This window comes from Stegostoma tigrinum, chromosome 3, assembly GCF_030684315.1.
Source record: "Stegostoma tigrinum isolate sSteTig4 chromosome 3, sSteTig4.hap1, whole genome shotgun sequence".
Lineage (NCBI taxonomy): Eukaryota > Metazoa > Chordata > Chondrichthyes > Orectolobiformes > Stegostomatidae > Stegostoma > Stegostoma tigrinum.
In genome coordinates, this window is record NC_081356.1 from 122,752,542 (window position 1) to 122,775,719 (window position 23,178).

The 23,178-nt window shown below is 41.2% G+C and overlaps 1 protein-coding gene across 3 annotated transcripts in view; it reads left to right on the forward strand.

The window, feature by feature from the left end:
- glra3 (glycine receptor, alpha 3) overlaps window positions 1-23,178 on the forward strand; it is a 182,790-nt gene that overhangs the window by 39,369 nt on the left and 120,243 nt on the right. For all 3 annotated transcript variants that reach the window (XM_048528199.2, XM_059644863.1, XM_048528200.2), the window contains one exon: window positions 12,063-12,190. In XM_048528199.2, the coding sequence (XP_048384156.1) occupies window positions 12,063-12,190 (128 nt within the window). The remainder of the gene's footprint in view (window positions 1-12,062; window positions 12,191-23,178) is intronic.

The window sequence follows — 23,178 nt, forward strand, 5'->3', positions numbered from 1 at the left end:
GGTGATGAATTTAGAGGGCTATGGAGTTAGGGCTTTGAGAATGGGACTAGTGAGGGAGCTCTTTCAGGAGCTGGTGCAGACCACAATGCGTCAAGTGGATTTCTTATGTACAGTAAAATTCTATGATTCTATCACTTAGAACATAGAACATAGAACAGTACAGGCACTTCAGCCCATGATGTAGTTCCAACCTATTACCCTACTAAAATCAAAAACTTATGAAAGTTATTTCAGAATTATATTTCTTCGAATAGATCAGAACAGTATCTTCAGTCAAACATGATGTTCAAGTAGGAGATGTGTCACACATAAAGGAATATTCTTAGCAATTCAATCCAGAGAAGGTTGCTCAAGTGAGGAAAGAGATCAAGTTCATGATGGAAATGATCAATACTATGCAGCTTTATTGCAGGACAATGAAATAGAGAATGATCAGCCGTTTAGTTACTTTTCCTCACAAGCTAACAATTTTTCATAGAATCCCTACAGTGTGGAAACAGGGCCTTCAGCCCAACAAGTTCACACTGACCCACAGATCATCCCACCCACACAGAGCCATCCCCCATAATCCACATAATCTGCACATCCCTGAATACTATGGGCAATTTAGCACGGCCAATCCACCTAACCTGCAAATCTTTGGACTGTGGGAGGAAACTGGAGCACCTGGAGGAAACCCAAGCAGATACAGGCAGAATGTGCAAACTCCACACAGACGGTGGAATTGAACCCAGGTCCCTGGCACTGTGAGACAGCAATGCTAACCACTGAGGCACCATGTCGCTCAGCAAAAATATTCTACTATAAAAAGAGAGATTTTGAGTTTAGCGCCAACTCTGGAATATTTTACAGTCCACATGTCAAATGAGTCTACAAGAACAGTTACTCAAAATTGGTCATAATCTGTTCATTCTGTGAATGAAAGAAAGATTTTACACCAAAAATCTGAGGTTGTTTCATTGAAGTTTAGTGCTACAACCATAATTTATTTTGAACTTTAGAAGCCTGTCTTTTTCCAAGCACGTTATTGATATTTTGAGGTGAATAGTTCAATACATTTGAAAATATATAGAGAGAGAGAAATGAAAACTTCTGTTGCTTGGCAATCTAGATCCAACAGCAGACAGCAAAAGGCAGAACAAATAATAAACTCAGACAATCTGGGATTAACGTATGCCAAAGGGTAAAGGACTACTAGACATTGCTTTAGAGAGCTCATGTGATTGCTTTGAAATTAAAGTGATAGTTTAGTTTAGTGTAGTTCACATGTTTGTTTGAGGTCACTCAGGAAAGAATCCAGATAAAGAGAAAAAAATTGACTGCACTGCTGTAGTATCCTGCATCTGAGCAAGAAACCCTAGTGTAAAGAAAGTGGTAGCCTTCACTGTGGTTTAGATGTTTGTAAGGAAATTGCAGAGGGATAAGGTGTAGTGTAATTTTGAATCCTTTTCTGATATGATACAATATTTACCACCCACAGCTAGCACACTGAACACTGAAAGCTTTTGTGCTCCTGAGATGCTGCTGGGCCTGCTGTGTTCATCCAGCCTCACATTTTATTATCTTGGATTCTCCAGCATCTGCAGTTCCCATTATCACTGAGGATTCAGCTCATCTTTTGCTCCTGTTTTGATTCTTTTGACCTTATGGTGGGCTGTTTTCTCCCTTAAATGAGAGAGACGCAGATATTAAGGGAGCTGGAAGTGAATGGCGGAGCTCTCAGTTTTGGTGCATTTGGGAAGGTTTTCTGAGCAGGTGAGTAGATAGTGCAGAGAGCATGCAGGGTTAATAGTTTCGGGGTTTGGGTGGATGGCAATAAGTGAAGGAAGATGTTTTATGCAACCTGGGAGTGGTGGAGCATGTACATTGTAGGAAAGTGGCAAAAGTCGGTGATAGAGTCAGTGTAAGGCTTTTGAACAGAAGATGGTAGTACTTGCACTGTTAAGAGTGAAGAAGACCATTGAGTTTCTCCCAACACTGCTGGGATTTTTTCCCAGGCTGAAACTGTGCTCACCCGCGTGGCAACCTTGGACCAGGATGGCATAGATTGGTGCTATAGTTTCTCGTGCTGGCCCTGGGGGAATAGGAAGTCCCCCACTGCACCTTCCCATCTAATGGGCCTGCAAAGCAGGGCACCAATTTTCCCTTGCCTGCCACTTCTGGGGAAAATGTCAGGAGCCATGCAGGGCATCCCCGAATGAACAGTGCTTGCCCGAGTGCAAAATCGGCCTTTTAAAGTCATGCCAGTGCCAGGGATGCCAATCCATCCCAGGGACCCCAGCTGCGGTGAGTTGTTCCAGGTAGAATGAATGGTAGAGTGGGACTAGATTGGACACCATAGCAGGAGGGTAGGTTGATAATGAAGCGAGGTTGGCCAGATCCAATGAGCAAACATACTAGGCCTCCCATAGAGATATCCTCACTGAAAGTCAATGAAACTGATACTCAGTCAGGAGAAAGTTACATTTAGCCCTTTGTACTTACCTGGCTGCTTAGAAAGCAGGGGATCTAGGCGCAGAGTCCGCTGTAGCAGAGATACCACTGCAAGAACAAATATGAACCCTGAATCTTAACTGTGAATTGTCATGATATTTTATCCAGTGAATGAAAGTGCAAGTGCTACCATCTTCTGTCCAAAGCCTTATGTTCACTCTATCTCCATGATTTTAGCCACTTTCCAACAAAGCACATGCTCGACCACTCTCAGTATTGCATAAAGCATCTTCCTTCACTCACTGCCTCATTAAATTCTGAACAAAAGTCATTTAAGAAACAACTTTAAAAACATAAAGACTGTCCAATGTTTCTGGAGAAATGGATTCAATTTTGACGTTTTCATTCAGTGCTATTTGTAAATGCAATCAATGAAGAAAAAGTCTATTTCACAAGTTCACTTTCTGTTGGCGGCATCTGGGCAACTGATTGTTTGTCAAATGCTTCTTCAAGCCTGAACACATCAACAGATCAATGCTGATGCAGAAACCTCAAAAAATTCACCGAGAGAAACAGCAACAACTCAAAGACTTTGGTTGCGAGTGAGATTTTTTAACGACAGAAACGTATGAGAATCAGCAAACCTCAGCTGCTATGTCGAGGCCCAGTGGAGAAACCAGGTGTTTCCTCAGACCTGGACTATCAGAGGGGATATCATCATCATCCAGCTCACTGAGCAAATGGTAAAGAAACACGAACAGAGAACGGGCTATGTCTGTACAGAAAAAGGACAGCTGTGCTTGGCGAGGTCTACTTTGCAATAAACTAGAAGAGACCTACAATGAAATTATTGACCATCTCATCTGAATGATTCAAAAATTTTCAGAAAGACTGAAGTGTGACAGAATTAAAAACATAAACAAAATATCATACCAATTTTATAAAGGCAACCATCAAACTCAAATCCATCACGATCAATTAGATTGTTCTTCCTGACTGCTCTGCGAGATTAATTCAGTCTGACCACAATTTTTTGTCACATGTGAGACTGAGATTTTATTTTTAGTCATTAACAGACTGAGTGTTGTTGGCCAGGCAATATTTATCGCCTATCCCTAATTGCTTCGAGGGTAGTTAAGAATCAGCCACATTGCTGTGGATCTGGAGCCACATGTAGGCCAGACCAGGATAAGGATGGCAGTTTCCTGCTCTAAAGAGCATTAGTGGACCATTTGGATTTTTTCCGACAATCAACAATGGATTCATAGTCATCATTGGATTCTTAATTCCATATATTTTATTGAATTCAAATTCCACCATCTGTTGTGGCAGGATTTGAACCCAGGTGCCCAGAATGTTATCAGGTTCTCTAAATTAACTGTCCAGCGATAGAACCACTAGACCATCTGACCACATGTTCATGCCACCTCTAAGACTGACTCTCTCTGCCTGCATAAAATCATGTGGCTTCACTCCTGTCTCAGCTCACCTGCTGCTGAGCCCTTATGGTCAAGTGACCATGGGTCCAAAATTAGCCATTCTAACTTTACCCACTGATGGACAAATCCAGAGAAAATTGGCCAAAATAAGTGAAACTGCAGCCAGCAGCTATTGGCTGCAGAGAAGAGTGGAAACCAAGGTCAAAGAGGTCACAAAAGGTCAGGGGGCCCAGTTACAGATAGTCCTGGGGCTCTATATCGACAAAGTATACATTAGGCTTTTTGGCATCTTGACTTTCAGTCAGTGCTTGACATGTGCACTTTCACCTACCGAGCATGGCAACAGTGAACAGTTTTGGCGTGACCCCATCGGATGCTTTGGACCCCACTCATGACCCTATCGGCCAAAAGCCACAGAGCATTCAGGAGGGTCTGGGGTAAGGGGGATAAAACTCATACCTGGAAGCCACCCGTTCAGTGAAGACTCACAACAAGGCTTGTAGCAGAAGGCTATGTGACGACATGAAAAGACATAGGAGAAGAATTGGCCTGACCTGGGAGGGCCCACTTTCATGGAAGAAAGACAAACCCTCATCAGAGAAGGAGGAGATTCCAATGGCCCAGCTTAGGCACATGGATAATTTTGGGTAATATCCTTTCTCAGAATGAAATAGCTAGATAAAGAGTAAGTATGGGTGAAATTTGGGAAATGCATGTTGTTTTTTAAGAAAGAAAATTTTGTTTGTAGTATCAAGTTGAGGTAGAAACTGAATTCTGTGTCTCTTTGTCGATCTTGCCAACAAGAGTGCTTGGGGTAAATACGTAAACTGGTCAAGATGTCTAAAACATAGGCAACACCCTCATTCATATTTTGATTTCCCACATTCTACTGTCTAGAAACCTGAGGTCATCCAGAACTCAGTCACCTGGGACATATCTCAAAAGAAATTCCGCCACACTATCACTCTAGTGTTCATTGAAGTAGATTGGCTGCCAGTCAAGTAATGCATTGAGTTTTAGATACTCATCCTTGATTCCATATTGCTCCGCTGCTCTACACTTCTATGCATTTCTTCCAGCTCTGAGACACCTGTGCTGCTCTAATTCTAGCCTCTTGTCCATTCTTAGAGATAATTTATCCACCATTGGCAGTTGTGCCTTCAGTTGCCTAGACACTGACCATAAGATGGTAGCAGTTGGTGGTTAAAAGAAAACAGTGCCAAGATTTGAAATGCAAACAGTACCCAAGAGACACAGCCAAAAAGGAAAAACTCCAAAGGCAGGATAGGACCTCAGAATACTTCAAAAATAAAAAAAAACTAGACAAGGAGACGGCTCAAGGAGCTGCAAAAGAAGCTAAGAACACTTTGAATGCAGAGTCACGGAGCAAGAAGACATCAAAGGGCAGGAAAAGAAACCTCAGAAATCTTCTCAGCCAAGCCATGATCCTTAATACTCCCGAGAATAAAGTGGGAGAACCAGAACACTTTGGCAGTGAGAAGAAGTGGCCCAAGTACGTACCCAGTTCAGTCAAACACATTAATCTGTGGGAGGCCACCTCTATTGCAGATTTCACCATTACCTCAACCTTTCGGAGTTACAGAAGGCCCACGGCGAGGCTAGAAGTAAGCGGTCTCAAAGGGGCAGTTTCAGTGCAATTGAGTGTTTTCCGGTTGGCACATAACAGAGCAGGGCCATCCAGTCAGGATGTATCTATATACTGTAGGCTCAATAGCTGATGATGCCCTCATGAGACAACGTGTGGAAGAAAGCACGCCAGAGTGTAACATGTCGATTAAAGCTTATGATATACATTTTAGGGCCAAAGGAAATTTAGTGATGGAACAAGCGAGATTTAATCAGCATCTGGGAGAATCAACATTTTTAACAAATAAATGTCATCTGACAGGATGTTGCAGGTATAGAGCTTTGAAGAATGAATTAATTAGAGAATGAAAAGTTAACCTGTGAGGGATTAGTACTTATCAGATTTGTGTTAATCAAACAAGATAAAAGATTTGAATAATTCACTACACAGGCAGCAGTCTTAATCTTTCAGTACTTCAAGGGATTCCTCTGAAATGATCAAACAGGTAGACCTCACAATGGTATTGTCATGATGCAGAATGTTACCAAAATGTGAGAACAGCAGAATCAACACCATCGACCATGCTAGGTTCTATGCTCACACAGAACTAAAACGATGACTGAAGCCTTGCAGTTAGAGTTGACGGAGTTATCTGAGATAACAAAGTGTAGAGCTGGATGAACACAGCAGGCCAAGCAGCATCTTAGGGGCAGGAAAGCTGATGTTTCGGGCCTAGACCCCTCACCGAAATGTCAGCTTTCCTGCTCCTCTGATGCTGCTTAGCCTGCTGTGTTCATCCAGCTCCACACCTTGTTATCTCAGATTCTCCAGCATCTGCAGTTCCTATTATCTCCGAGTTATCTGAGTTGTTTGTTTATTGTCACATATCTAGAAAGATACAGTGAAAAGCTTTTTCTCACCACAAACTGGTGCTATCTTGAGTTACATAAAGAATAAAATGAAATTGCATAAGTAGAGTCCATCTTCTGTATGAGACAGTCTTTAAACACAGCTCCAGGGCTTCTGCAAAGTCTCTGCAAAGTGTTCCAGGTTTCCCAGTTCTGGAAACAGCAATGACAACCCCACAAACAGTCCACTTTTCAGGCATGCTGAAGCCAGGAGTCCCCTTAAAAAGGCCTTTCAAAAAACATTGTAAGTTATCAGCACATTCATCACCTCAAAAACAAAGGTAAAGCCCTTCAGAAGAACGATTTTCTGAGGAATGGAAATCATACAACAATAAGAAAATTCAAAGGAATAATAGTGCAGAACAAAAGTTGAAGGCAGCATTCCTTGGGGAGCTCAAAACAGTCAACGCAGATTCTGAATCTTTAAGCATAAGACCTTGAGACAGAATTTGAAATTGACACAGGAGCAGTTGTTTCAAGGCAGACAGCTTGCCATGTTTGAAGTCTGAAAGTCAGAACCAACTAACATAAAACTCTATAGTCCAGGAGGCACAGATCTTCGTGTTTGTGGGCAAATCACCATGAAACACCATGTAGCCACAAGAGGATGAAATGTCAATTAGACACTATACATGCGTAGAATCAGAATGCTTCATTGGAGAGCAGAAATACATGCATTCATTGAGGTTTCCTTTACAGAATGAATGCAGCTGTGAAACAGGAGAGAATTTCCACGAGAATTTCCAAAGTTATTTTTGAAGGTTTAGACGAAATGAAGCAGGAATATTACATTATTTTGCAAAAAGACGTGACCCCACCTCCCCACCCAGCTTGTGTGTGTCCCAGGAAAATTCCTCATCTTTTGCTCCTCTGGTATCTCACATACTCAATATAACCTTTAATATAAAACAAAGAACTACAAATGAAACACACAAAAATAGAAATTGCTGGAGAAACTCAATGGGTCTGGCAACATCTGTGGAGAGAAACTGAGTTAACATTCCAGGTCTAATGACCCTTCTTCAGGACTGGGGTTGTCCCTCACTTTCTGTTTGTGTGCGTCTCAATATATGACTTTGTTGCTCCTGTACTCTGTAGCCCATTAATGAAACCTAGAACACTGTGAACTTTATTTTGTGTACGAGCCCAGTCCCACTCCTATTTCTCATATTCTTACAAAACCAAACCCAAGGTTTCTTGATCTGTGTGTTTAGTTATTGACTGAACTGGCAAGACAGTATAAGTCTATATTAGAAACTGCGAACACACAAAATGCTGAAAGATTTGAACAGGCAGATTCAGACATTAAAAAAGGGACAAATCAAAAAAAAAATCAATGGAATGAATCAACCAGACAGACTAAAGTCACTTCAAGGATATTATACTGAGAAGTGAGCATCATCAATAAACTTCCCTCTCCTTCAAACTCTTTAAATACAAATTCAATATTTAAACAAATCCTTGAATTGGACTGGAGGATTTCTGTTTGAGTGGTGCGTGCAGTGCAAGGCACAGAAGCAAAGAGCAAAGCCAAAGGTTCATTGATGTGTAAATATTATAAATAAACCAATATATTCACTGTCAGTCTACCAATGTGAATATTGCCCTTACTAAATTCTATTTCCTGTCTTTGTCTTAAAAATGTCCTTGCTAGTTTCTGTGTGCATGCCTTGTTCACAAAAGTACTTTTGTTACAATTAAAGTATGCATGTAAGACACACAGCCCTATGTTATCATGTATAAAAGACTGATACCACTTTCATATAAGGCTTTTCGAGGCTAGAAATTAATTCTCTTCCCAGATCAATTTCAAATTCCCTAGATCCTATTCCAAATGAAAGGTGGGAATTTCTTCTAAGTGTTGTATCTGAACAGTCGTCCCCCAGCCGGTCATCAAGCAAAGCACCTGGACATCTTGAACTGAACTGTTGCTGGCTTTGGGATCTTGCTTTGTGCCAGTCTATTTTGGGGGCACTCATCATCGTCATTGGCGGTTCCTCACAGATGACGATGACTTTCTTCCACCCTCAGTGTGAGTGTGTAGCTGGCTGTACACGTAGATGCAGCTACCGCAAGCTCTGCCACACTTGGGACAGAAAGTGGTCATGGGAAGGGGTGAGTATAGTGTGACAGCACACTCCTTACGCTGTTTTTACCTGGCTTCTGGACAGCAAGTCTCCAGGTGCTTGGCGTTTTCCTGGATGCTTCTCTTCGGCTTTGGACAGCCTAGGGCCAGCGACTCCCAGGCGTCTGTGGGAAGTTGCTCTTCACCAATGAGGCCTTGAGGGTAGCACTTTCTCTGTCCATCTGGGGCTCGCCTGCCATGTCGAAGCTGGGAGTAGAGCACCTGCTTGGGGAGTCTCGCGTCGGACATGCAGATGATGTGCATAGCCCATTGTAGCCAATCAAGGGTGATTAGTGCCTCAGTGCTAGTGATGTTGGCCTGGCCAAAGATGCTGGTGTTGGTGCATATGTCTTTCCAGGAGATTGGAAGGATCCTGCACAGGCAACCTTGGGGAAGAGGGGGGTGCAGTGGCAATTTGACTGGATTAGTGATACAGAGCCCCAGGCTTAGCACTTTAAGGATGTGGATTCAAATTGGACCATGGTAGGTAGTGATAATTAAATTCAATTAATAAAATTTGAATTGAAATCCATTTTCAGTAATGGTGACCATTAAGGTATCATTAAAAGAAAAAAACATTGCATTCAATGATCTGGCAAAGGACTCTACTATCCTTGCATACTGTGCCCTCCTGTGATTTCAGAACAACAGCAATATGATTGTTTCTTCACTGTCTTCTGAAATGGATTAGCGATCAGCTCAAGGACAATTAGGGAAATGCAATAAATATTTCCTGTAACGCCCATTCCCATGGAAAAAAACAAAACTGTTGTGTCTTCTACATTACAACAGCAACCACACGTAAAAAATGTTTCACTGACTGTTAAAGATTGAACCACCTTGTGGTCATGCCAAGTGCTTCGTAAATGCAAGATCTTTCTATTGCTTTATTTACCAGGGCAGATTTCCTTTTGTGGTTTTTCTAGCTCTGAAATTATAATCTGGAACCCTCATTTTGAGCCCATTAAAATTAATAACCAAACTGTTTGTATAATGCAACAATTTAAAACATTTGTTTTTGGGATGTGGGAACACAAAAAAACATTGTATTTTGATGTCAGTTAGAGCCAAAAAAAAAACTGCTGATGCTGGAGTCCAAAGTAGACAAACAGGAGGCTAGAAGAACACAGCAAGCCAGGCAGCATCTGGACAAATGGAGCAGTCAGCATTTCGGATCTCACCCTTCTTCAGGACTGTGTTAGAGAAAGTCATCATGTCTAGCAGCTGCTGTGGAGAAACAAGCAGATTTCTAGTCTTCTCTGGAACTGAAGCCTGAACTGTTCGTGACTTCAGTTCCAAAGAAAAACCATGAGACTCAGAGTGTTAACTGTTTTTCTCTGTCCACAGCAGCTGCCAGTCTTCAGGGGTTTCACCAGCACTTTGTGTTCTATTTCAGATCTCCAGCATCCACAGAATTTTGCCTGTAATAAAGGATTGATGGGGTGTGTCCAGTTGACATGGTGATTTTGCTGTTCTTGTGTTTCTTGGTGATAGAGACTAGAAAGTGCTGCTGATGCAATCTATATTATATCCCGTAGAGCTAACGTACTGCTGTCACTGTATGTCAGTGGTGGAGGAATATGTTATATTCAATATAATTGAATATATTAGTTCTCAATAGTGGATTCAGACGTTGTTCTGCTGATATAGGGAATTGGTTTTACCTCAATGGTGCCAACGATCTTGAAAGTTACTGTGGCTTTACTCATCCAGGAGAGCTCTGAATACTCCATTTCCTTTTTGTATTGATCTTTGTAGAAATGCACTGAGGGATGATTTACATTCCACTGTGCATGACACTTTGAATTTACAGATCAGCAACAAGTCACTTAGCTCACCCTGTCGAATCTGATGGTTATCGTCATCCTACACTACTTCATCAAATTCTATCTGAGAATCCTTCGATACATTTCTCCACCATTTGCTTCCCCTTAGCTGCATCTCTGCTGATTGCCTCCTTGTGTTAGTCAGTCCCACATTTTAATCACCGTCTCGATAAAAATGTTTCCTCTGAATTTCTTTCGCGATTTGATACTTACGTTAATGAATGATTCTGATGAAAGGCCACAGACATGAAACGATAACACTGTGCTCTCTCAACAGATGCCATTGGGTATTTTCTGTTTTTGGTTAGAGCTTCCAGTGTCAATGGCATTTTTTTTATACATTAATGAACCTTAGCTTTAGACCCTAGATGCCAATTTCACAAGTCTGCAAAAGGCAGATGAAAGCCAGAACTTTTTAGTTGGATGCTCAGGAGTGAGTTGGATCTGACCACAAATACACAATCTGCAGTTGTCATTGGTTAGAGCCAAGAAACAACTGCTGATGCTGGAATCCAAAGTAGACAAACAGGAGGCTGGAAGAACACAGCAAGCCAGGCAGCATCTGGACAAATGGAGCAGTCAGCGTTTCGGATCTCACCCTTCTTCAGGGCTGTGTTAGAGAAAGTCATCAGGTCTAGTAGCTGCTGTGGAGAAACTAGCAGATTTCTAGATTTCTTTGGTTATGAATTTTAATGGGCACAAAATGATGTGTTCCAGATTATAATTTCAGAACTAGAGAAGCCACAAAAGAAAATCTGCCCTGGTAAATGATTAAAATAAATTAACTTACATTTTAAGGTGTCTAGATCACAATATCATTTGGACAGATTGGCGACCACCACTTCTAGTTGCCACTGGTGTGGTCTTAATAAGCCCATCTTTGCTAGGTCCCTGTGAAGGCTGGAGATATAGTTCAAATACCCACCAAAGTGAGTCCCAAGTCTCATCATGTTGGCACATTGGCTCACTATGCTTAAAAAAAGGAGCCTGAATGATCTAAAATAAGGTTGGGAGACTGGCTTCAGGATATGGTCACTTGTGGTGCTTGCCGACAATCTGAATGCTGACCAGTGAGATAGGGCAGGGAAGGAGAACTTACAGCCAAATAGCAACCCATACCAGCATCAAGAAAAGTTGGCAAATACTAAGGTGTTAGCAAGGGGTATTATTTTTGATGCAATAACTCCAAGGTACTGAGGCCAACTGTACCAATCCTACTGAAAGTACTATCTGAAAATGCATGAACTCAGCACACATTGGGGAATGTAATCTGGGGCTATCCTAATGGGCATCGCTTTGACTTAATTCACCAAACTATCAGATGAACTCCGCTGAACTGACAACAGTGACTGGGCATCAAAAGTATATTGTTAGCTGCAAAATACTTTCCATTTCTTAAAGTGATGAAAGGTGAAATGCAAATACAATACTGTTCAGTCTTTTATTCTCTTCCTCTTTTCTCATTGCCTGCACAGTTGGCTGTGTCGAGTTGGCGATGATGTGGGATGCAACATGCGCACTCATCAATTCCTGAAAATCCTTTTAAGCAAGAAAAGCAAGGCTTTAATATTTGATACTTGAAACCTTAACCCCTCTCACAAACATAACTGTATCCAGTACAACTAAAATCATTCACTCTTCTTTTCAGACTGCAAAGTTCTATCGATAAGTTGGAATTTGTGACATTTTCATACATTGCTACTTGTGTCCCTATTTATATCAGATCTATGTGTTTGCTTGCAGCTTGGTGACAACTAAAGAGATAGAAGGCTCAAGGTCTCGTGCTCCGGCAATGTCTCCATCTGACTTTCTGGACAAATTGATGGGACGGACATCAGGGTACGATGCAAGAATTAGACCCAATTTTAAAGGTATTTGCACTGCATTTTGCTCTTGAAAAGTGGGTTTAAAGACTTTGGGGCTGCATTTTCCCTTTTGGGTAGGCACCCAGATATCAAGGGGCTGGAAGCTGGAGATGCTGGTATTGGGATACTGTAAGTGACTCCTGACAGACCCCTGACTAATTAAGAATATTGAATATGCTTATGCTGGGTTGGGCAGAGGGACAGATGGGAGGCCATCCAGCTCTGAAAGATTGGCAGCCCCATTCTTTTGCTTAAACTGCCTAGAAACAGAAGTTAAATGTGAATTGCTACGGCTTCCTCTGTAAATGTGTTTAAAAATGCTTCATAGCGGCCGTCCTCTTGGAGTGATACTCAGAAGCCACAATGTGGAAACAGATCCCTCAGTCCTTTCATTTAATGCTTATGGGGCTTGAACAACGTTGGCACGACATGGACTTAATGCTCACTGTAGTCTGAGGTGTTTGCACTACAGTGTAAAAAGGAAGGGAATTCTAAGATTTTGAGTCACTTGAAAATGTAGGAACAGAAAACACAGTTCCAAAAACAGAAGTTGTTGGAAAAGTTCAGCAGGTCTGGCAGCATCTGTGAAGAGAAAATCAGAGTTAATATTTCAGGCCCAGTGTCGCCAGACCTGAAGCATTAACTCTGATTTTTCCTTCACAGTTGCTGCCAGAACTGCTGAACTTTTCCAGCAACTTCTGCTTTTGCTCCTGATTTACACTATGCACAGTACTTTCGTTTCTTTTTGACACAGTTCCAAGTCAGGATGGTGTGTGACTTGGCAGGGAATTTACAGTTGGTGGCACTTCTATACACTTGTTGCCTTTGTCCTTCAAGGTGGTAGAGGTGTCTTTTGTTAGACAGTGTAAACAAGCTGGATTTGCAAACAGTTACCAGCTGAAATATTGCTAGGAGTAGTCACTTGGCAGTTTAAAACTTGAGTATTGTTGAAAATAGACATGCGAGAAATGGTGTGGAAGAAGGGACTTCTTAACAAGAATGCCAAGTCTCAAAGGGAACATCAACTTATCCTCAGAGATAGTAAGAACTGCTGATGCTGAAGTTTGAGATGACAAGGTATGGAGCTGGAGGAACACAGCAGACCAGGCAGCATCAGAGGAGCAGGAAAGTTGACATTTCAGGTCGGAATCCTTCTTAAGATGGGGAGGGGAAGGAGGCTCTGAAACAAATGGGGGGGCATGGTGATAGCTGGTAGATAGTGGAGTGGATAGGTGGGAGAGAAGACGGACAGGTCAAGGAAGTGGGGATGAGAGGGGGTGCTGGTCTTGGGATGAGGTCGGGGAAGGGGAGATTCTGAAGCTAATAAAGTCCACATTGAGACCATTGGGTTTAGGCTCCCAAGGCGGAATATGAGGTGCTGCTCCTCTAGTTTCTGGGTGGCATTGCTGTGACACTGGAGGAGGCCTAGGATGGACATGTCGTCCAGGAAGTAGAGGGGGAGTTGAATGGTTTGCGACTGGGAGGTGTTGTCGTTTGTCACGAACTGAGCGGAGGTGCTCCACAAAGCAACTCCAAGCCTCCGCTTGGTCTCCCTGATGTAGAGCAGGCCACATCAGGAACAGCGAATACAATAGATCCTCAGGAGAGAGTACCGAATGGTTGGCAAATAGACTCTAATCATTGAAGTATTGTCGTGGAGAATGCACCTGCAATTTTTCTTTATATTTAAACTTAATTTTTGATTTTAACCATGCTAAACATTGGCACAGTACAGTACCAGCTTTTGCATCTAAACGTAATTATTATGTTGTTCAAAGCACCTCAAAAATTCACCTGCATTATTCACTGTGACAAAATGGCCTAATGTGGGATGAGTTTGCAGTGTTCTTGATTTTTTTGTGTGTGAGGCATATCCTACAAATGATGAAAACCTTGATTATCTATCTAATGGTTGTGAATTTACAAGTCTTGAGAAATTCAGCAGTGGACATTGCAGTAGAGTGCAAGCATGGTACTTGTAAAAGATTACATTTCTGGTTTAGGAATATTGAGAAATCAGAATTGTAATCGGGTCAATGCACTAAACTGCAAAGGGTGGATTAGTGGAGCTGTCCCAGTTACACAGTGAGCTCTCTGCAGGACACTCTAAAATCAAGCTCTTGTTGTTCTCACTCTGCAGCATATCCAGACTTGAAACAAGTCATTTATTGCCAACCATAACAACCTAAAGGAAGCTGCATCCTTTTTCCATGTACACCTATGTTTGGTGAGAGCGCAGATTAACAAAACATAAGCTAAACATAAATATATTATTGATTAACAGAAGAGTCAAAGGTTATCAGACTAGGCTGGGATGTGGATTTGACAATAGACAATAGACAATAGGTGCTGGAGTAGGCCATTCGGCCCTTCGAGCCACCACCACCATTCACTATGATCATGGCTGATCATCCACAATCAGTATTCTATTTGAGGCAACAATCAAGCCAGCCACAATCTTATTAATGGCAAAGCAGGCTAGAGGGCTGCATGGCCTCCACCTGCTTCTCATTTTTATGCATGTGTGCATTTTTGTTGGTGTTTTGTAAAAATATTTAGGCAGTTTTAGTGGACAAAAATATTTTGATACAAATCTATTTTGCAAAGACCACACAAGAGAATGCTGCATTATCTGACATGCAAACATCAGATGAAATGTTCTACTGAGGTCCCACCTGCCTGCTCACCAGAGATGACATGGCATTGTTTGAAGAAGTGCTAGGGGGTTCTTCCAATATTCGGATCAAACATTCATCTCATAACTAACACTATTGGAATTGTTTTTCCTGGTAATTGTTGTTATTTACTGCTTGTGTAATCTGACTCAATGCACACTGACTGCTCTGCTTGGCTTTGTAAGAGTGACAACAATTAAAACAGAATTTCACAGTTGTGAGGCATTTTGGGGAGCCATCAACATTTTAAGGAAGCTCTAGAGATGTAGCTTCCTTTTTATATTTTGTGCTATGTGGAAGGATGTTATTAAAATCAAAAGGGCCTAAAAATGATTTATGAGGATATTACCGAGACCGGAGGTTTGAGCTATAGGGAGAGGTTGGATAGGCTAGAACTGTTTTTTGCCTGGAGAATATGAGACTGAGAGGTGACCTTGTCGAGATTTATAAAATCATGATGGGCATAGATAGGATGATTTGTCAAGGTCTCTTCCCCATGGCCCAAAACTAGAGGGCATAGGTTTAAGGTGAGAGGGGAAAGATTTAAAAGAAACCTGAGGGGCAAAATTTTCACGTAGAGGGTGATGCATATGGTACAAGCTGCCAAAGGTAGTGGTAGAGGTGAGTAAAATTATAACATTTAAAACATTTGGACAGGTACATAGACAGGAATGGCTTAGAAGGATATGGGCCAATCACAAACAAGTGGGACCAGTTCAGTTTAGGAAACCTGGTTAGCATGGACGATTTGGGCCGAATGGCTGTTTCCATGCTGTATGACCCTATGACTCTATGCCTGTATTAGGTGATTAATATTGGATTTGTGCAGGGATGTGCATTGCTGTAGCAAGTAGAAAATGCTTTAATTTCTCTAACATACAAAGGAATATTAAAAATAGGAGCAAGAGCAGCCTCTTGAACTTGTTCCACCATTCAATAAGATTATGGCTAATCAATTTATACCTGCCGACCTCTTGCTTAACAAAAATCCATTCACGTTTGAGTTAGAAGAGGTCAAGAATTCTGCTTTCACCATTTTCTCAGGAAAAGCATTCCAAAGATTCATAACCCTCTCAGAGAGAACATATCCCAAAATGTTTTATGCATGACAACATCCAAGTCCTTCTGTATCTCAGAGTTTTGAAATGTTTCATCATTTAAATAAGAGTGCTTCATTTTATTCTTTCTGCCCAAAAGACCAGTTTCACATTTTCTCATATATGCTCATTTTGTGACATCTTTGCCCACTTTCCCGACTTATCCTATCAGTAACTTTTGTCGCTTCTTGAAATCTTTCCTATTTTTGTTCCTTCAGTAAATTTGCAATAGTATCTTCTGTACCTTCACCTAAATCATTTATGTAAATTGGGAACAGTTAAGGTCGCAGCGCTGATCCCTGTGGCACACCACTTATTTAATCTTACTGACCTGAGTAAGACCCATTTATGCCCACTTTGTAGTTCCTGTTAGCCAGCTAATCTTCTGTATATGCCAATAAAATCAACAAAGGCAAAACTTATACAATTAAAAGTAGGGCCTTGGGCAGAGTTTTAGAACAGGGAAGCCTAGGGGCTCTGGTGCATAATTATTTGAAATTTGCATGATATATAGGGTTTGGAAAGTATTTGTCGTGCTTGCATTCAATGTTCCGACCATTCAGAGCAGGAGCCCAGACATCGTGTTGAGGTTATACGGGACATTGGTCAGGCCACTTCTGCAGTACTGTGCCCAGTTCTGGTCTCCCCAGTATTATTAAGGAGATTATTAAGTTGGAGAGGGCTCGGAAGAAATTTACCAGGCTGTTACCAGGAATGGAGCGTTTGAGTTGCAAGGAGAGGCTGGATAGGCTGGTATTATTTTCAGGGAGCATAGGATGTTGAGAGGTAACCTTGTAGAGGTTTATAAAATAATGAGGCAGGTGTCTTTTTGCTAGAGTGGGGTATTTAAAGACTAGGGGCATAATTCTTAAGGTGAATGGAGATAGATTTAAAAAAGACCTGTGTCAATGTTTTTACATAGAGAGTGGTCCAGTGTGGAATGAAGTTCGAGAGGAAGTAGCTGATATTTACAATGTTTAAAAGACATTTAGATAAGTACTGTTTTATAGGGAAATAGGGCAGTGCGTGACAACGCCCCATATTACAATACCCACATGAAAGGAGTGGGAAGGAATCACTTTAACATTGAAGGTAAAGTCACCATTGTCCTACCAGACCATAGGGCTGCTCTCTCATTAGAGAGAGACAACTGGTGATGATTTAACCTGAGGGTCACCGTGCCTCAGACAAGGAGAAAGTTTCAGAAGGAGACTCCCTCATAGAAGGCTCAGCATGCACTGGTTGGTATGACTGTGCATTGCAAACCAGCTGCTTAGCCAACTGAACTAATAGTGTACACTGCAATGGAATCTCGGCACTTTCAATTCCCTACTTCATGGTTTTCGTGATCTCAACAATTATAGGTAAGGGTTATTCAGGCACATTTGTTGGCTTTTTCATATCGCTATCCATTTGATCCCAATGACATATTATAGATTTCTAAATGTTTTCATTTAAGTAGATTCTGATTCCCTTTTATTATTGACTGCTGTAGCTGTTTCAGGCAATTCATTCCGACACACAGCAGTTATCCATATAAAACATTTGTTTTTCATGTCATTAGCTTTAATTGTATTCTCCTCTGGTTACTGATGCTTCAGCCACTGGAAACAAATTTGTTTTCTTGTTATTTTACCAACACAAAGTCTTTCACTACTTTGAACAACTCTATAAAACCTCTTCCCTAAAGAAGAGCAATCTCTCCATATAACTGAAGTCCCATGTCCCTGGTAACGTTTGGTAGTTCTCCTCTTCCAAGGTCTTCAGGTCCTAAACATTAGACAATAAGATACAGGAGCAGAAGTAGGCCATTCAGCCCAATGAATCTGCTTCATTCGATCAGGGCTGATATGTTCATAGATTCCCTACAGTGTGGAAACAGGCCCTGCGGCCCAATAAGTCCAAACTGACCCTCAGAGCATCCCATGCATCCCATCCCCTATAACCCACCTAATCTACACATCCCTGGACACTATGGGCAATTTACCCCAGGCAATCCGTGTAACTTGCACATCTTTGGACATGGGAGGAAACCAGAAGAAAGCCACGCAGACATAGAGAGAATGTGCAAACTCCACACAGACAATTGCCCAAGGATAGAAATGAACCCAGGTTCCTGGTGCTATACACTGAGCCACTGTGCCACCCAAAGAAATGGCTTCCTCAAAACCACCCTCCAGCCTTCTTGCTGAAACCTTTGATTGTTTTACTAATCAAGTAACTATCTATCTAGGTCTTAAATAAACTCCAAATACGTCCAAAGTTAGTCACAATATTTCAGCTGAGGCTTGGCCAACATTTTTAAAAGATTTAGCATAACTTCCTTATTTTTCTACCTTGTGCCTCTATGAGGCCAGGGTTCTCAATGTTTTATACAGACTTACCTCTCAACATTGAGACTCAGTGCCAAGTAACCAATATCTGAGACACTTTATCAGACGCACTATGATGGATATTCAAATTAACAAATTCTCAGTTTTAATCTATTATTTCTCATGCATTGATTGTATTGTTATGAGTTCCATGACTGCAATTAATAATTTGTTTATTTTGCACTTCTTAATTTGAGAGATTAATGCATGTGTCATTGAAGCATGAATCTTTCATTAAGCAAAGGTTGAGCCCAAATAAAGTGATATCATCTGCTCCTGTGAATACAAAAGGAAACACTAAGCTACATCAATATTGGAATTTGCCAAAATGTTGCGTTAAAACCAAGAAATGCCTGAGGAACAGCAAGTTGTTTACATCAGAACAAATAACGAGCAAATTATCATAACACCCTGACAGGTTCACTACTTCAAATTTTGTAAGAGGTGTAAATCTAAATTATGTCTCTAAGTCATGGTTACAAGGGAGACTGCCAAACAGACAATCAGACACACAAAATACTGTTTGCTCCTCCCATAGACAGCCATGTATACTTCAATAGTTGGAGCTATACAAATACTTCATAATAACCCTTTCAGACTGATTGAATGAGATGGCAGTCACGGACTGTCTAAAATTTCTTGAGTGGCATTGCTGCACTCATCCTAGCAAGCAGAGAGCATTCTACCACACTGCTGAGCCATACCGTTACAGATGGAGGACACACTCTGGGGAGTCAGTCGTCAACTCAGACTACCCAACCTTTGACCTGCTCTTTTGATGTAGTCAGGCCACTTAACATTTCCGGTCAATCAGTGATATTGAGATATTTGATGATGGTCAATATGTTGAGCATCAAGGAGAGTAGTTAATCTCTCTCTTGCTGAAAATGGTCACTGCTTGGTTGTTCTATGGCACAAAGCCCACGACTCAGCCCAAACTGAATGCTGTTCGGGTCTCGCCGTAATAGGGCTTGAGCTGCTTCAATATCCAAAGATTGGCATTTGGAACTGAACACTGTGAGGTCACCAAAAAGAATCTTTAACTTCAGTGACATGATGTGAAGATAATCACTGAAGAAGAAGCTGAAGATGGTTAAACTTATGCAGTTCCTGCAATGATGTCCTAACTGACTCGGGTGTGAAAATATATGCATGCACACAAGTAAGGAGTAGAAGTAGGCCACTCGGTGCCTCGAGACAATTCTGCCATTCAGTTTGACCATGGCTGAATGTGTGACTTTCAACAACCATGGGAATCTTGCTTTGTGTTAAGAATGATTTTGACCAGAGAAGGGATAATAAAATGTGAGGCTGGATGAACACAGCAGGCCAAGCAGCATCTCAGGAGCACAAAAGCTGACGTTTCGGGCCTAGACCCTTCATCAGAGAGCTCTCTGATGAAGGGTCTAGGCCCGAAACGTCAGCTTTTGTGCTCCTGAGATGCTGCTTGGCCTGCTGTGTTCATCCAGCCTCACATTTTATTATCTTGGAATCTCCAGCATCTGCAGTTCCCATTATCTCTTGACCAGAGAAGGGTTTTCCTTTTAAATTCCATTGAATCCATATTGCTATTTGATGGTATACCTGATCAAATGGTAACTCAGGTTTGAGGACAGTTATTGTCACCTTAACGCTGGAATTTAGCCTCTTTATCTATATTTGGAACAAGCCTATATTTCTGGAGCCAAGATCTTCAAGGGAAACCTGGTATTAAATAACTTTAAAAGTATATTAATCTCTCACAAGATACTTGATAAAAGCATTGAGAATTTGAGTTGCACAAACCATGAAAATCTCAAATTTTGGCAGCAATTGGACTGTAGCCGCCATGATAAAAACTGGGGTTCTTGTGTTTGTACAATGCAAACTCTTGCTGCTTTCACCAATTAACTTGTGAGAGATTATAAATTTTTAAAAACCATGTCAGACCAAGTTTCCCAGGATTGGAGGGTTTGAGCTACAGGGAGAGAATGATTAGGCTGAAGCTATCTTCCTTGGAGCATCAGAGGCTGAGGGGGTGACTTTCAAGAGTTTTATGAAATAATGAGGGGCATCAATAGGGTGAATATCCAAGCTCTTTTTTTTCCTGAATAAAGGAGTCCAAAACTAGAGAGCATGGGTTTAAAGGGAGAGGGGAAAAGTTTAAAAGGAACCTAAAGGACAACTTTCTCAAGCAGAGGCTGGTGCATGTGTAAAATGAGCTGCCATAGGAAGTGATGAAGGCTGGTACAATTACAATATTTAAAAGAATCTGGATGGGTATATGATTAAGAAGGGTTTCAAGAGATATGGGCCAAATGCTGGCAAATGGGACTAGATTAACTGAGGAAATTTAGGTTCTGTTTCCACACTGTACAACTCTATGATGCTATGAATAGTTCAGGACTCTTAAGGAAAGTGAGCCAGATGGAGAATTGAAAATTGAAATATCTAGTCACTAGCAGATGTGGTCATGAATGTTGAATCAATGAGGATATCCTGCAAAGTAATCACCCAATATGTATTGGGATTTCTCCATATAGAGGAAACATCACAATGGACAGCGAATGCACTTTACTTGTGCACAGATTTTTTTTTGCCAAAACCAAAATTAAGATTGTCTTGTGTGTTACTTATCCAGCGTAACATCTTCTGACAGGAAGATATAATGCCAGATGGCAAGCTCAGAAGTGAAAGGATTAGAAGTGATCTTGTTCACTTATATGGTAATCCTTTCATGCCTGTGGTAGTGGAGCACAGGAACAAAGTTAAAGATCTAAAGTAATGAAAATGAGAGAAAAATATAGGTTAAAGGAAGAAGTAGATTGACATGAGTCAATACATTTATAATTGTAGCCTTTTTTTTAAGTGCACATGTTTATTCCTCCTGTGTTAACAGTACTGTTTGAAGTTCATTCTATTTGGATGAAGCACTGGTCATGCCTAAGCTTCTAAATACAATGAATGTCATCATAGAAGCAGGCCATTCAGCCCACCTCATTGATACCAACCTTACATCCAGAGTCACCGGTTCGCCTCAGCCCCAAATACATGTAACCCTACATCTTCCCTGGCTAACTCCCCTAGCCTCCATATCCCTGATCACTAAAGACAATTTAGCATGGCCAACGCACACATCTTTTAACTGTGGCGGGAAACCAGAGCACCAGAAGAAAATCCAAGCAAATGGGGGAGAATGCTCAAATGCCGCACAGACAGTCGCTGGAATTGAACCAGAATCCCTCAGGCTGCGAGGCAGCATTGCTAACCACTGATCCACTGCTCATTGTACAATGAATGCCAAAAGGCAAACCCCGTAAGGTTCAATTTTATCAAGCCTCAACCACTGCCCAGTTTCCTCACTGAATTTCAAAGTAAAAGGATTATTTTGTAAATATCAAACAATATTGCTAAGAAAGGAAACATACTTTCAAAACATTTCATCTGTCCACCCATCAGGATACCGAGTCTAAAAGGGATCCACGATTTAAAGTGAAGGAAAAGATGATATTGATTATATCAAATAGCATGTCCTTTCATTTTTTCACAAGAGGCAGGTTACCGTCCATAACCAACCAGCCAGTGCTTATAAAACTCAGAACATAGTATGTAACATAAGATTTAAATCTGTAAATGGGCACCACTTACGAAATAATCCTGACTATGCTGCGAATTATGCAATCAACCAATTTAAGTTTATCTATCAGTCTCACTTATGTGCCTCACTTATGTTTACTAGAGACCAAGCATGTTCGTGTGCAGGACCCTGTGTTTTGCAAAGAGATGGAATGTGCCCACCTATCATTTCAATTCAACAGAAGCTTGGGTTAGTTGTCCTCTGGCAGTGCTTTGACCAACAAAAGTTTACAAATTTCTAAACCAGCTTGAACTCAAACATAGTTTGGTAGTCAATTGTATGTTGTTGTATTCTCAACGGAAATATCTTTACCAAACATTTGACTTGCCAACAAATCATCGCCCTCTTCTCATGCAGAATAAATTGTCTTTTTTTTTCCCTTGCACAACTGGTTTTCTTGCAATTATGTCCTAACAAATGCAAAATGAAAAGCTTCAACTGGATGTCTTTGTTTTCAAGAGTACTTAAGTTTTGTGCTTCCAAGTGACTATCCAGCAATAATGTAGAAAGTAAGTACTTGCAAAACAAACTGTTTTTAGCACCCTTTCTCAGTACTGCGGCGATCCACATTTAGGGAGGATTCCCTGTTGTTGCAAAAGTGTCAGAATTAATTATGTGAAACATATTCTGATATCCTGGGCTATCATGAGCCTTGCACAAATTGCCAAGAATAAAATTTGCCACAATTTTTCCAAAGGCTGTTGGCTGCATTTTTAAAGTTTTGGCTACCACTGGAACAGCTGGCACCTATTTTCTGACTCACCTCATCCAGAGTCCTAGCTTAGTCAGATCAAGCTCCCAACCTTACCTCCAATACATGAGGGCCTTTTTCTGATGCCAGTTGAATATTTCCAACCAAGCATGGCATTTTCAACAGTGCAGTACTCCTTCAGTACTGCATAGAAGTGTCAGAACAAATAGGGTGATGGTGGAATAGTGATAAATGCCACTGGGCTAGTAATCTTGAAACTGGGCAGTGTTGTGGTGATATGAGTCCATATGTTAACTTGTGGAGCTTTCAATTCATGAAACAAATCTGGAATTGAAAGCTATTCTCAAAACTATGATCATGGATCGATGTAAGAATCCATCTGGTTCACTTATGTCCTTCAGTGGGGGAGATCTCCCATCCTGGCCTGCTCTGTTCTACAAATAGTTCAAGACTCGAAGTAGTGTTATTGGCCCTTGAAAGGCCTTTTCGATGGCTGCGCGAACCATTCCATTGAAGGGTAGT